This window comes from Dermacentor silvarum, chromosome 1, assembly GCF_013339745.2.
Source record: "Dermacentor silvarum isolate Dsil-2018 chromosome 1, BIME_Dsil_1.4, whole genome shotgun sequence".
In the NCBI taxonomy this organism is placed as follows: Eukaryota; Metazoa; Arthropoda; class Arachnida; order Ixodida; family Ixodidae; genus Dermacentor; species Dermacentor silvarum.
The window spans coordinates 294,498,573-294,512,206 of record NC_051154.1 but is presented as its reverse complement, the minus strand read 5'-3'; the positions used below and the strand labels follow the sequence as shown (position 1 = coordinate 294,512,206).

At 50.2% G+C, this 13,634-nt stretch overlaps 1 protein-coding gene across 2 annotated transcripts in view; it reads right to left on the bottom strand.

Annotated features, from left to right (window-relative positions):
* LOC119437231 (adenosine deaminase) overlaps positions 1-13,634 on the bottom strand; it is a 476,423-nt gene that overhangs the window by 424,894 nt on the left and 37,895 nt on the right. For both annotated transcript variants that reach the window (XR_007464910.1, XM_037704273.2), the window contains exon 2: positions 1,885-1,946. Coding sequence is in view for 1 of the 2 variants with exons in the window: in XM_037704273.2 (XP_037560201.1) it covers positions 1,885-1,946 (62 nt within the window). In the remaining variant the exon portion in view is untranslated. The remainder of the gene's footprint in view (positions 1-1,884; positions 1,947-13,634) is intronic.

Here is a 13,634-nt window from a genome sequence, read left to right as displayed (position 1 = left end):
GATAACGAAACTACTGAAACGCGCGAAAGCGCCGGCGGCGCAGAGCTGAGCGAAAACGAAACCTCTCGACTGCCCGTGTCGTTGTCAAGGGCAACGTCAATGTGTTCTTTTTTTCTAAATATTGAAATAGAACTGGAAACGCAGCAGATTCTTCCGTATAATAATGCAATGCATTCATCTTTCTTATTACGAGAGGTTGAGTAGTAGCGACAAAATTATAATGAGCGGCACTACCGGTCATCGGGTTAGTACGTGAATGTCCCGGTTGAGTCGCAAATCGTGAACTTCATTTACTTCAATTTCTCGATTACCAAAACTTTGTTCGCGATAATATTGGCACCCTAGACATTCTCGAGCATTAAGCTATCACTTTAGCTTGACTTGATTTTGCTTTTATTGTCCCTTTAATACTTGCACTCGTTCATGCACAAAGTACACTAAGATGCTGAGCGCTTGTGTAAAGTGCGATAGACCATAGCCTGGCCTTAATTTTAAAATGTGCAGAAACCATCGATAATGATTGTCAACATAAACTAACGAACGTACGTACTATCAACCAAAAAAGTTAATGGACCAAGGGATCAGACAAAAAGCTGAATATCTCCACAGCCACAAAACGCAGCCTGGTATTCCCATTTCCAGCTTCTACTGGTATATGCAACAACATTGTGATGTACGGTTTTACTGGCTAATTTTAAAGGCAGCTCGGATATTTAGCGTTTACTGAGATCCCATGGTCCGTAAACTTTTTTGGTCGATAGTACGTACGCTTTCCTTGCACAGTGCTCTACTACCGCATCTGAACCTTAAGACGCATGGAGCTCACGCGCAATATCACATGCATATCAAAGAGCTATAAAGTTGGCGTTCAACGACGAACGCACCTTGCAACAAGGTTGGGCGAGAACACACTTTTTGCACCGGTGCATCTCTCATCGGCGCGACACACTATGAGACAAGAATGAAAAACGAGATGTAGCGTGAATTAACACGGGCCATGTATCGTCTGATAAAATTTGTCACTCATTATTTTGAAATTTTCGTGCCCCTCTGGTGGATGTACTGAACGTTTTTTTGGGACACACAATACTGGTGCCGTGTGCTAAAATGATCTGATCCACTTCATTTTCCATTGTTCTTCGTTGTATCAAGCACCCGGAGATAAAGACGGCGTATAGCAGCATACCAGCGAGTGACAAAGGGTAAGAAAAGTGAAAAACGCAATGGTTTCACACGGAATATCCCCCCCGCGATTGCGGGAACCGTGCTCATCCACTGGAGCAACAAATTCCGATACGGTGCGGCAACCCGCGGCATCTCTGTCTGAATATGCGATAAACACTTCTCAAAAGCATGATCTTGACACAAATCTCTGCTGTGTCACATCCACTGTGAGCCATGCAAGGCCTCGTAAATTGAACGGTATAGACGTCTTTATGAGCAAACAGGTGCTGCGGGTATAGGGATGCTGTAATGACAGATCAATGCTCAGGGGCGACTGCGCTGCAAGCACTGACATCATTATAACGGTGAACGTAAGAGAAGATAAGCAATCTGCTCGGTGATATTGCACTACCAAAGATTTGAGAGAGCAGTTCCACGATGCTTCATGGTTGCTGTCGGCAATTTCGTGATAAAGAGGGTTAGTACGTGTCCTTCACTTTTATGTGGCATGTAACCTTCTAGCGCAACGCCTCAATGAAATGGGCGGTGCACCTGTTGACATAGCCTAATTAACGTCTAAAGTGATAGCACCAAATGTGATCAATGCAGAATACGACCGCAGTTTACTGCTTCTGCAACTCAAAACGGGGACACAATCAGCGTTGCACCGTTCCGGAAAACTATGCTTAGAATATCGGTCTGTCGCTTTACGATACTCACTGCGCAAGTTCCCATATTGTCTCCAGTCGTACGGAGCCGTCTAAATGAAGATGGAGCTCCACCTGCGTGAAAGAAGTGGACGAGAAACTTTTAAGATGGAGACATTGTACAAAGGCATACATCAGTTGCCACTTTTTTTCTCCGCACCCCTTTCGATGCCTGTATTGCTAGTCTCGATGGCTATATCTTGTATTCGTTGCTTACCATGGATGTCGGGCTTTGTAAGTTTTGGAAGCGTTGTAAGCCAGAGTTAGGTGTTGATTGATTATTTATTTATTTATTTATTTATTTATTCACTTATTTATTTATTAGAAGGTTTCGGCGTCCCAAAGCAACGCTGGCGCTTTGAGAGCTGTCATATAGTGGCACGCTTCGGATTACTTTTGACCATCTAAGGTTCTTTAACGTGTATACCTAAATGTAAATACACAAGCGTTTTCGAATATTGCTCTCTTTCAAAGTGCGGCCGCCACGAACAGGAATCGAACCCTCGACCTCTTGCTCAGCGGCAGAACACCAGCTGGTCATTGAGCCACCACGGCAGGTCAGTCCAGTGTGCCCTTAATCATTTACCTATCAGTCAGAGACCATGGGCACGGATGGTGATTCCATAAAATTACTAAAGTTCACAAGAACGTTTACCCCGTTACAGGGAGGGTTGACAGCCGTTTTCCAATGGAGAATTACGGAAGGACGTCAGAAAGTGCCCCGGAACACTCTCTTCTCGACACTTTTTAATTCTCCGAAACATCCCTCCTTCCCTTGCCTACACCTGGGAGACTTAGACCGCTCTATCGCATGAGCTGCGCCCTACACTGTGGCCACTACTAGGGGCCTACATCAAACACATCCATAGGTCCAGACATGCACTCACCACCAAGATCGGAGACTCGACCAGCTTATCACCGACAGCGAAAGCGCGGACTACAAGAGTCGCTAAGAAATAAAGTTTTTCTCTCTCTGTTTCTGTCTCCCTCAACAACTGCAAGCAAATTTCGCTCCCGTGTATCACGTAAGCGTTTAGCACCTCTCACTTTAGAATTACCCAAACGCGCCGAGCCTGCTAACCGAAACGGTTTCCAGCGTGAATCCTCACGCGAACTTAAGTTGCCCTCATACTGATTTCACAAAAGCATTTTATACTGTGGCCTGTAATGGTACATGAACTAACCAGCTTAAATCTATGTAGCAGTGCTGTTGTATTAAGCCTATATTTCATAACGTCCGTATTACACTTTCCATTATGGCCTTGTCATGGATCGTGCTGAGTTGTTGGTCCCAGCAACGTCGGCGGTGCAACGGCGTTTGAGGTATACCTGAGAGCCAACAGCAAATAGCAAGAAAAATAGGAAATGAAGTACATATAGTTAAAAATACAGCCCAAGCCCTCTGTCGCTCGTGACATATAACATGCACGCGTGTCTGACGCGTGGTTTCAAAGCCCGCGAGCACACAGCGCAGTAGATTGCCAACTTGTCCCGATCCCCACACACCAAGCACAGCCGATCAAGTGAAAAGCGCTCAGCAATCCTAGCGGCCCACCCGCTTGCGAAAATCTCGACACGAAAGCCTGCACGCATCTCGAAAAGAGCACCACACGTGTGCGCTTGGCTTGCTTGCCTCCAGTCCGGCTGTGTGTTGACAGACTAGAACACTGAAGCTACCACAAGACCTTGCAGCTCGCATGAAGTATGAAGAACTATGAACTCGAAGTATGAATATATTCAACAAGCCAGGACCGCATAGAACGCCCACTTGGCAGAAGCGCTGGGGTGCAAAGCTGATGCTGGTCAGCGGTCGAGGTAAGCAAGACACGTTTAAAGCATGGATTAGTAAGTGCCGGGGTCGTTAGTCGTTACAGGCATAGGTAACACTACAGTAATGACCCTTTTCACTGCGATCCCGTGGGCGCTGCCATGTTTGATCAAGTGGTGACGCGTACATTGCTTGCCTCAACTGCCTCCGTTGCCTCCGTGTTTACAATGGATGTGTATGACGCCGGTGCGGCGTAGCAAACCTCTGTCTCGGGAGATATCTTAGACAGTGACTGTGTGGACAACACGAATCTTTGGCCCCAGTTTCAAAGAACATGCAAAAGGGCTTTCGGAGCTGATTAAGCTATGTCCAAACAGCACGAGCAGCGTATATGGTGCTTGTTGTAAAAGCGACGCTAAAATCTATTCCAAGCTATCCAAACTTTCCGCTCATGTATTGAATCGAGGTTATCGTGTTTTTCTCTTCGATCTTTATTTTGCAAATATTTTGAAGCAGCGGCTTGTCACGTTTATGACTTGGTAACGTTCCTAGGTGTTGTCACCATCTGATTATTGTCTATCGCTCGCCAGTGTGCTCAGTTTCGTTAGACTTGTCCTCGCTGCACACAAAGCTTGAAACAGTAGCTGTTGTGTACATTTTAATACCTTGTAGCAAAGATGTATTATCGTTAATAACTCGCTTCCTGTGGACCGTCACGAAACAATCAGTTTCGACCATTGGTGCGCTATCGGTGTATTGCATCATTTATTGTGCGTATATAGTGCGCATATATTCTAGTGTGCACCCATTCACTTATTCTTGAAATGTTGGCGATAGAGTGGGCGTTTCCGTGCCAGTTGGGGCTGATGTATGTAGATACTGTGCGTGAAACTTACTATGACAGGAAGCGCCACTACTCCCTTTGTCATTGTTTAACGAGTGGTACTCACTCTTGCCGACGTTCCGGGGCTGAAGCCCTTTCTTGGAAGGTTAGCGATACAATGCTGGCGGATGAGCAAATTTCTGTACCCTAGAGGAAAGCCGTACATATCGAAGTGCCGGTAACACGTACAGACAGTTGCAGCAGCGGTCCGCAAACTTGGCCCCACATATTCATTACATTCCTTAATATGCGTCACTAGTTTTGCAGCCAACTACTGCACACACCTTCAATCCACATGATTCAATCTAATGCGTTAGCGAAAACTCATTTGCATCTCCAACAGCTGATCGCACAGAAGCAATGTAGAAGCGGTAATGATTTTATATTCGTGCGCGGGCGCTGAGGAGACGTATGGCACGCCGCCGTAAGCGCCATCTCGTTTCTCTACAACAAACTGCTCCGCGAAAAGGGTCAATACAGAGGTATTAATGAAAAGCAAGAATACAACGTAGAGATAGCCAATATGCTATAGACTGCAATACATCTAATAGATTGACGCACCCTTCATCAACATAGCCAACGACACTGTCCACTCCAGACAAATGTAATCGTACTTACACTGCTGCTTAATGAAATGGTACGCTCTTTATTAGACATTGTATACCATTTTATGAGAAGGTGAACTTAAGCTTGGTGCTTGTACATCATAAGGAGGGCCAACCAAACCTACTTCGATCTTTTACCCAGCAAGACACCGAGAAATCCCCGAAGTGGCAGAACAGCAAACGATGCTTTACTCTCCAAGAACAATGGAGTCACCAGTATGAAGTGCTAATCTTTAGCCTTCAAAAATACTGCAAACTGCTGCCGTTTGCGGCACACTCATTATTATAGCCTACAATTGGACTGCAACAATGCATTGCAAATTTGGCCGGAAGTTATCACACACGCGCATAACAAAGCACTCCTTTCTCTCCGTGAGATAACACAAGCGATGCGCATTCAGTCACGGACGGCGCATGCATGTTTGAGAGTCTCGTGATCGCTGTTTCGTGAAACGCAAACTTGTGGCAGCATGTCCAGAAGAAGCCGCGCACCTTTTGTCATCAGATGTTGCGTCACCGCAGTCATAGTGAGAAACCGTCTCACATGCATTTAGAGGAGGTAGGAACGTATTCTCCGTCAATCCCTTCCGGAGATGATTTGTCTTATGCGTGATGTAACGTCAGCGGCATCTAAGTGGAGCGACGGGCACAGTGTCAACACGTTCGATAACTGCGCGACAAGAAAATAACGCCGATGGGAGGTGCGCTAAACCCTTTCGTCATATCAATATCCGCCGGCTTAGCTATTGAACACGCATTAAGGGTGACAACTCCCTGGAAGTGATTAATGCATTTACACTTCCAAATAAAACACATCTTTCTCACACGCCACACAGTTCTATCCCGTATGGCCTATCCCAGAGATAATGAGGGCGCATATGAGCCAAAGGCGACCAGCGAAAAGAATTAATATTGTGTGCATAGTTGTATGAGCAACCGACGTGTGACAGTTTTGCCATCTGCACGTTATCCACCAAAACGTAGTGCTTGTATTTAGCCTCGTATTTTCTGAAGAGTATAGGAAGGAGTAGGAGCACCTGCCGGTGGCAGTTGCCAGCCTGCTCCAAGCTTTTCCTTTCCTGTCTATAGTGTATATAAGTTTTCAAAACAAACAATAATAATACTTTATTGTATCAAGGGGCGGGAGGAAATTACAATGCTTTTCGTTCATCAGAGCTATTTGCCTTCATGAATAGTATGTCCAACCTAACGATTTGCCGGCACCAGCTCGTACGAGTTATTCTAGCACTAAAAAAAAACTTTAATTAAATTCTGCCGTTTTGCGAGCCAACTATTCTAGCATTAGAATCTCCTTGTGAATACGGACCCATAGCGAGAGGCCGCTTTCTGCATAGTCAGGATGTTGCACACTCATATGTTGTAATAACTGTTCACAAAGCTGTGGGAGCTGCATTCTAAACGCATGCAAACCATGCATCATATACCGGACCGACCTTGGAGGCACACTGGCCACTGTTGAACACAATAAGGAACATGGTGGCTACGTTTACATCAATCCAACAGGAGTGGGTCGAGTTGGGCTCAGACAGCCCGACTGGACAGCGTTTACATGAACCTGATGGGTTGCCATTGTTGGGGCTGCCTGCGTCGAGGCCAGAGGTAACACAACGTGGCCGGTTAATCGCTGCAGCTGGCTGCGAACCACCGACTCGACCTGTCCGTGTTTACATGCGCGCTTCAAGTGGGTCGGGTTGGGTCAACGTTATACCCTGTGCAATTGGGCTGGCTCAACTCGACTAAACGTCCGCTCAGCCCGACCGCCTATAGCGTTTGCATGAGCGTGACAGCCAAACCTCAGCCTGACAAGCAGACACGAGACGTTTTTGTCGGGTTCATGCAAACACCCTGTGTGATAGCGCAACACTGTGGTTAATTGCATTTTCCCAAAGAAGGATCGGATTCTGGGACGCTTGGGTAACCTTGGTCGCAGGCAAGGCAGAATTCAGGAATGGAACAAGAATGGAGCACGTGCATTATTAACCCTTCATCTGTGCTGCCTTCTATTCTGGCAGTAGCCGTCGCCGCCTATTTCAGTCATCACGTATTGATTTTCGCGGTTATGGGTGACCCCATTGGACACCAGCACATACCAACGTTTGTTCTTGCTGAACCTAAGCGGCATGACACCCGCTTCCTACTCAGGCACCTACCTAGAAAGTCGTTGAGTGTAGGCGCGAAAATATATATATATATATACACACTCATAAATGGAATGAATCGCTGCATGGCCGTCAGAGACACGTTATCTCATGGCAAGGAACGGCACGGAGGCGTCACCTGCGTGAAAGCTAGCGCACTGCTCACATCATATGTAAAAAAATTGCTACAGCAGTGATGGAAGCGACATTTTACTTTTTGGAGCAGATTTCGGAGCAAAAAAAATGCCACTTTTGAGCAGCCGTAAGTGTTTTCCGAGCATAAAAACTGCTAGTTTGGAGCAGCTGTTGGTGTTTTTGGAGCAGACGGCAAAATAGGCCGTACGACTCCTGGAATTGAACGCATCACCGAAACGTCTGATAAATATTATATTTATTACGAAACATAATGCACATACAATAATCAATGCAAATTTCAAGAATCCAACAATTAAGAAGATGGGTGGTTTTTGAATGCGCAGTAAAATAAGCTATTATATACTTATGATACAAGTACTTGCGGCAGAAATGAGCGCTATAGCGCGCGCATTGGAGACCGTGCGTCCACGTGTGCCGTGAAAAATGCCTCAGTGGGCTCGGCTGCAGCCAATGCTACAATTGGCTTCACCGCGTATTCGAAAATGATGATAAAATAAAGCATGTTTTCGGTTTACTCAGGGCTCACCGGTTGGTCACACGGTTAAAGTTCCTCGTCTTCAATTTACCAGCGCCGTTTTGGAGCAAGTTCGGAGCAGTTCCTAACAAAAATGACAGTTTGGAGCAGCATTTCTTATTTGGAGCAATTGGAGCAGCACTTCCATCACTGCTAAAGGGATGTCTGGTGCATAGTGTCTACGGGAGCAGGAAGTGTGGCAATTCAGCCAGAATGGGAATGATTGCTAATAAATGAATTTGCTCAAACATCGTCCTTTCAGCTTCAATTGGAGACTTCGCAAATTGATCACTTTGAAGAAAATATTGCACTATAAATCAAAGAATTCGCAATGCACTGTAGTGCACGTCTCGATGTAACCGGTCGTATTAGGGCTTTTGTCCAGCTCGCGCTTTTGCCAGGTTGGAACGGGCCAAGTCAAGGGCCGCGTCCATCCGTGAGAGCAGTTCGGCCGCGTAGCCGGAAAGGCCAGCTTTCGTGGCGCACGCCCTGCTACCAGTCCGTAGAACACGGTCCATGGTGTTTGGCAGCTCTCTCCCGAAGTTGAGGAAAGCGCGCGTGTACCTGGTCGAACGGTTCACCGTGAACCGCAAGCAGAAGCCCATCTCGTTAAGACAGACATCCCAATCCCTGTGTTGCTGGGCAAAGGCCGCGAGCAAGGGCTTGACGTTCCGGTTCATCTGCTCTGTCGGGTGGGCCTGTGGGTGATACGTGGTTGTCTTGCGATGCTTAATGGCCAAAGGCAGCACATGCATGCCACGAACACCTTGGCCGTGAAGTAGGGCACGTTGTCCGTTATCAGCTCCGCCGGAAAGCCGAAGCGGTTAGACCTCGGTCAACTTGTCCCAAATTGCGTGTGCCATTAACTTCCGAAGGGAAGAAAGTTCAACCTATTTCATCAGGTGATCTGTAACAGTCAGGATAAAAACATAGCCTCACCGGCTTCTGGGAAAGGGTCCCATAATGTCACAGGCCGCGACTTGCAGGGTAACTGGCTGTCAATTGGCTGCATATATGAGTCCAGGGGGTTTGCCCGCACGAGGCTTCACGCATTGGAACTACCGGGTGGAGTGAAGAGCATCACGTTTCATGCCTGGCAAGGTAGCAAAGCGGCATAATTTGTGGAAAGCTTTAAGGCCACTCGCATGTCCGACCAATCGCTAGTCGTGGAAATAGCTCAGGGTGGCTCTCCTTAGATTGCGGAGTATCACCACCTTGAAAGACTCCTGGGGAGCCTCCTCAGATGGGATATAGCGCAGGAGAACTCCATCGGCGTCAAGCAGATACGTATCTAACGTGCCCGCGACAATACCAGCTGCGTCGCACTTGCCGCCAACAGCAATACCAGCTGTCCGTGTGCGCCCAAAGGCTTTGCTACCCCGCTCATCTAGGAAGCTCAGCTCTATGAGCCCGTCAACAATTTGGCAAAAAAATGGATCGCTCTGCTGTGCTTTTAGTAGCTCCTGCCTGCTGAAGACGATACCAGAGGAGGAAACGGGGTCCACCACGTAGACATCCTCTCCCGAGGCTGGCAATCCGGGGATCGCTTTGCCGTCGGGAGTCACGCCTTTCGAGCCATTGAAGACTGAGGCTCCAGCTTCTCCTTGGTGCGAATGCTCACGGGAGTGGCGAACCAAAGGATCAGACGCCGAAATGGGGGCGCGCGACAAAGTTGTACCGCAGCAGTGTCAACGCCCAACGCGCGAGGCGGCCCGAGTGCTCGCATAAGCACTTAAGCCAGGTGAGCACCATGTGGTCCGTCTCCACAACAAATGGCACTCCGTAGACGTAGCAGTCAAATTTCCAGAGAGCAAAAACTATAGCGAGACACTCCCTTTCAGACACGGTGTAGTTACGTTCGGCGGCGTTAAGTGACTGGCTTCCAAAGGCGACTGGTCGGAGGACGCCGTCGTGTTCCTGAAGCAGCACAGCCGCAGGGCCTAGGTCGCTCGCGTCAGCTTGGACAACGAACTCCCCGTTGAGGACAGGAAGTTTCAGTTCGGCTGTGGCCACCAGAGCTCAGGAGAGTGCATGAAAGGCACCTTGCTGCATCGGCGTCGAGTATTCGATGATAGCTCCAACCTTCTCTTCGCACAGCAGAACACGACCCCTGTCGATGGTAAAGCCCAATAGGGAAATGCAAGTCTCCGCTATTTGGGCTTTATTCGGATTTAGGGTCGACCCAGCGGCACGCAAACTCTCGAGGACGTCCTCCTCGTGGCGGAAGTGCTCCTCGAATGTTCGAGAAGATGACGATGTCATCGAGGGACGCCAGTGCATAGCGCCACTTCGCATCCCCGAGAATGCGGTCAATCAATCTCTTGAACGTAGCGGCAGAGCTCTCCAGAGCAGCCAAATGGCATACGGGTTAACTGGTAAAGGCCTCGGTGAGAAGTGAACGCAGTTTTCTCCGCATCAGCCAGCTCCATCTGAACATGCAGGTAGCCGCGGCTAGCATCCAGGGTGGTGAAGTAGCACTCATCGCCTAAATTAGACACGATTGAGTCCACGTTAGGCATAGGATAAGCATCCTTCATCGTGCCGTCTATTTTAGGGATCATTGCGACCAGAGAACCTCACAGACTATTTGAGCGCTGGACAATACCGGTCTCAATAAGCTGATCCAATGCCTGGTCAATTTCCTTCCTCTTGACCATACTAACAGGGCGAGGATTGCAGTTCCACGGCAGTGCGTCACCTGTGTTGATCCGATGTCGCACAAGCTAGGTGCAACCCGGTCGTTCAGTGAACATCGCGCTGAAACGAGTCAGCAGTGACGACAGGCCTGCCTTCTCTTGCACCGACAATCTGTCAGACAAAGGCCGCCGCGAGCAGTCCCAGCTTTAACGGCGTTTTCGCCGGGTAGCCGGAACCTTGACCACCGTAGCGGCGCAATGCTCGTGAGAAAGCGGTTTTCCGCCGTGCCGGCCAAGGGGCCAATCTCGGCGGCGGAGTGAGGGGCGCGAGCCAAGGGCGCTGCGCTAGGTCTCCTCACCTCCTGCTCTCGCGCGGCATCTGGCGTCTGAGGCAACGCCCAACGCCCAACGCTCGTGCCAGCTGGTGCCATGCCCTGGCCAGCTGGCCAGCCGTGGCCAGCTGGTGTGTAGCAAAGGGTTGCAGGGGGCCAGAAGGGCCTCCGCTTGCGACGTCAATCACGATACCCGTGCGTGCGAGGAAGTCGCGTCCGAGAATAACAGGCACGCAAAGGCCGGGGAGATGCACAAAGCGCTGACGGCGTACGCGATTCTCCCAGCGCACAACCAACCACAGAGAGCCGCACAGAGCCGCACGAGGTAGCCGTACCGCTCGCGAGGTGTAAAGCGGTGTCGCAGGCTCTAATGCAGACAGAACGCCGGCACAAATTAGCCATAACCTCTTCGCCGAACAGCGAGACCGAGACGCCGCTATCCAGCAACGCCACAAACTGTAGGCCAGCGATCGTAAGGCAAACGAAAAGCACCGGCGTGGAGGAAGAACCAGTTCCAGCGCGACACGCCACTGGAGCCAGATGTTGCGTTTCACCACCATGTGCTCGTACTGCCGCCGCCGGCGACGTAGAGTTACTGTCGGGCGGCGCGTTCACAACAATGGTAGCAGACAACGGCTCGGTCCGATTGAGGGGGCCTGGGCGCCTCTCGAGCGCTAGGTTGTTTTCGTTCGCTAGCCAAAGGGGCACCGCGATCGGATTTCCCCTCGTGCGCAGGGGCACGAATTTTCCGCTCTCATTCAGGCCGTGCGGGGCAGAACAGCGCGCCCGGGAGTACGAGTACGGGTCGAGAACACGGTGGGAAAGGTCACGCGCATCTCGGTTATCTCTCGTGGCGTCGTATTTCGGGGAATTACGGGGTGACGAGTCATCACCAGCCTACGCGCAGCGAGGTTCGAGAGAGGCGGTGGCGGCGGGCGCTGGGCTCTCGCTACCAGTACGTCGCCCTGAATCCGCTTCGCATCCGAGGTCAACTCGTTTAGGTCACGATAAAGGGGGCTCCGAAGGTAAGCGCCGAAGGCAGGGTGGGCTTGACGGATGGCCCGCTCCACCTTCTCGGCGTCAGATGCCACAGGGTCAGCAAGAAGATAGAGCTCCTGCATTGCCCTGACATACTCGAGCAGAGATTCGCCGGGGTGTTGGGTTCGAAGCTCTAGGTCGCAACGCATGCGGCGTTCATAGTCAGGTGGAAGGAATTAGCTGCGGAAAAGCGTTCTAAATTCCTGCATCGAACGAGCTTGGTGGCCGACAAATTGGTACCACCGTGCCGCGTGGGCTGTTAGCGAGACGGGCAATACAGTGTCTAGCATCGCGCTGTCGTTCAGACGCATTGCCTGTTAATAATAATAATAATAATCTTTATTTGCACTTGAAGGAAAAAAAAGGGGGGGGGAGAGGAGTAAAGAGAAAGAGGGGGATCGCCCTGGGTGGCGTGCTAGGCGTGGCAGATAGGTACAAACCCGTACGCGGAGCGCCTGCCAGCCATCCACCCAGGGGAGGGGGGAGGAGGATGAAAACACTGTGGAGGATGGTAGACAAAAGGCAAATGATTGACCAGCTAATTCAGGATCTAGGCCCGGTTACGGAGGCTTCTTGCCACTGTTCTGCACAGCTCCCTAGATGACGCACGGTCCGAAGGGAGGGGTGTTCGCACATGTCGTGGGGCAGAAAGAAAGTCCCGCACTGTAGCCGGAATGAGTGAATTCTGGTGGCGGACTGTTCTCGCATACATTGGTTCGGGCTGACCCGTTCGCTTGCTGTAGCGGACGACTGAGCTGATGTAGGAGTCGTCAAGGGATCCATCGAGGCAGCGGCAGAGAAAGCCTATCCGGGCGACAGTGCGCCGCTGCTGGAGCGTCTGCCATCCAAGGCGTTGCAGTCGTGCCTCATACCGTGGAAGTGCTTCGCGGCTGCAGCCGAGGCGGGTGAACAATGTCCGGGTGGCACGGTGCTGGACGCTCTCCAGCATATTGGTTAGGTGAACCTGAAAGGGGTTCCACACAGAAGAGCAGTACTCCAGTCGTGGCAGCACAAGGGCAGTATAAAGTGCACGGAAAGCATCCGGGCCGCACGGTTTCGACGTGCGTACCACGAAACCGAGTATGCGACGCGCTTTGGCCACTGCGTTGGAGACGTGCAGTGAGAAATCAAGAGTTGGGGTGAACGTGACTCCTAGAATTGCTGCTGAGGAAACATTACGCAGGACATAGCCCTCAAGCATGTAAACAGGCGAGGTAGCTCTCTTGCTGTTGTGAAAACGGAGAACGACACTCTTAGTTTCACTGATGGAGAGATGGTTGACCGATGCCCACTGGGAAACATGGGTGAGGAAGTCTTGCAGGTGGACAGAGGAGTTATCACACGATGAGACAGGGGCCAAGATAGATGTGTCATCCGCATACTGCACCAGGAGAACGTCGTTCGAGTGCGGCATGTCGTTAACATAGAGGGAAAAGAGAGTCGGACCTAGCACAGAACCCTGGGGAACTCCAGAAAGGGCAAGGTAGCTCTCGGAGTGCGATCCGTGGTAATGGACCCGCTGTGAGCGTCCCACCACGAAGCATGCTAACCAGAGGAGCAATGTGCCTTGAAGACCAGCTTGGGCTGCTTTTGTCACCAAAATGGCGTGGTCGAGTGTGTCGAATGCGTTAGTGAGATCCAATTGGATCAGATCTGTTGGCGTGCCGCTATC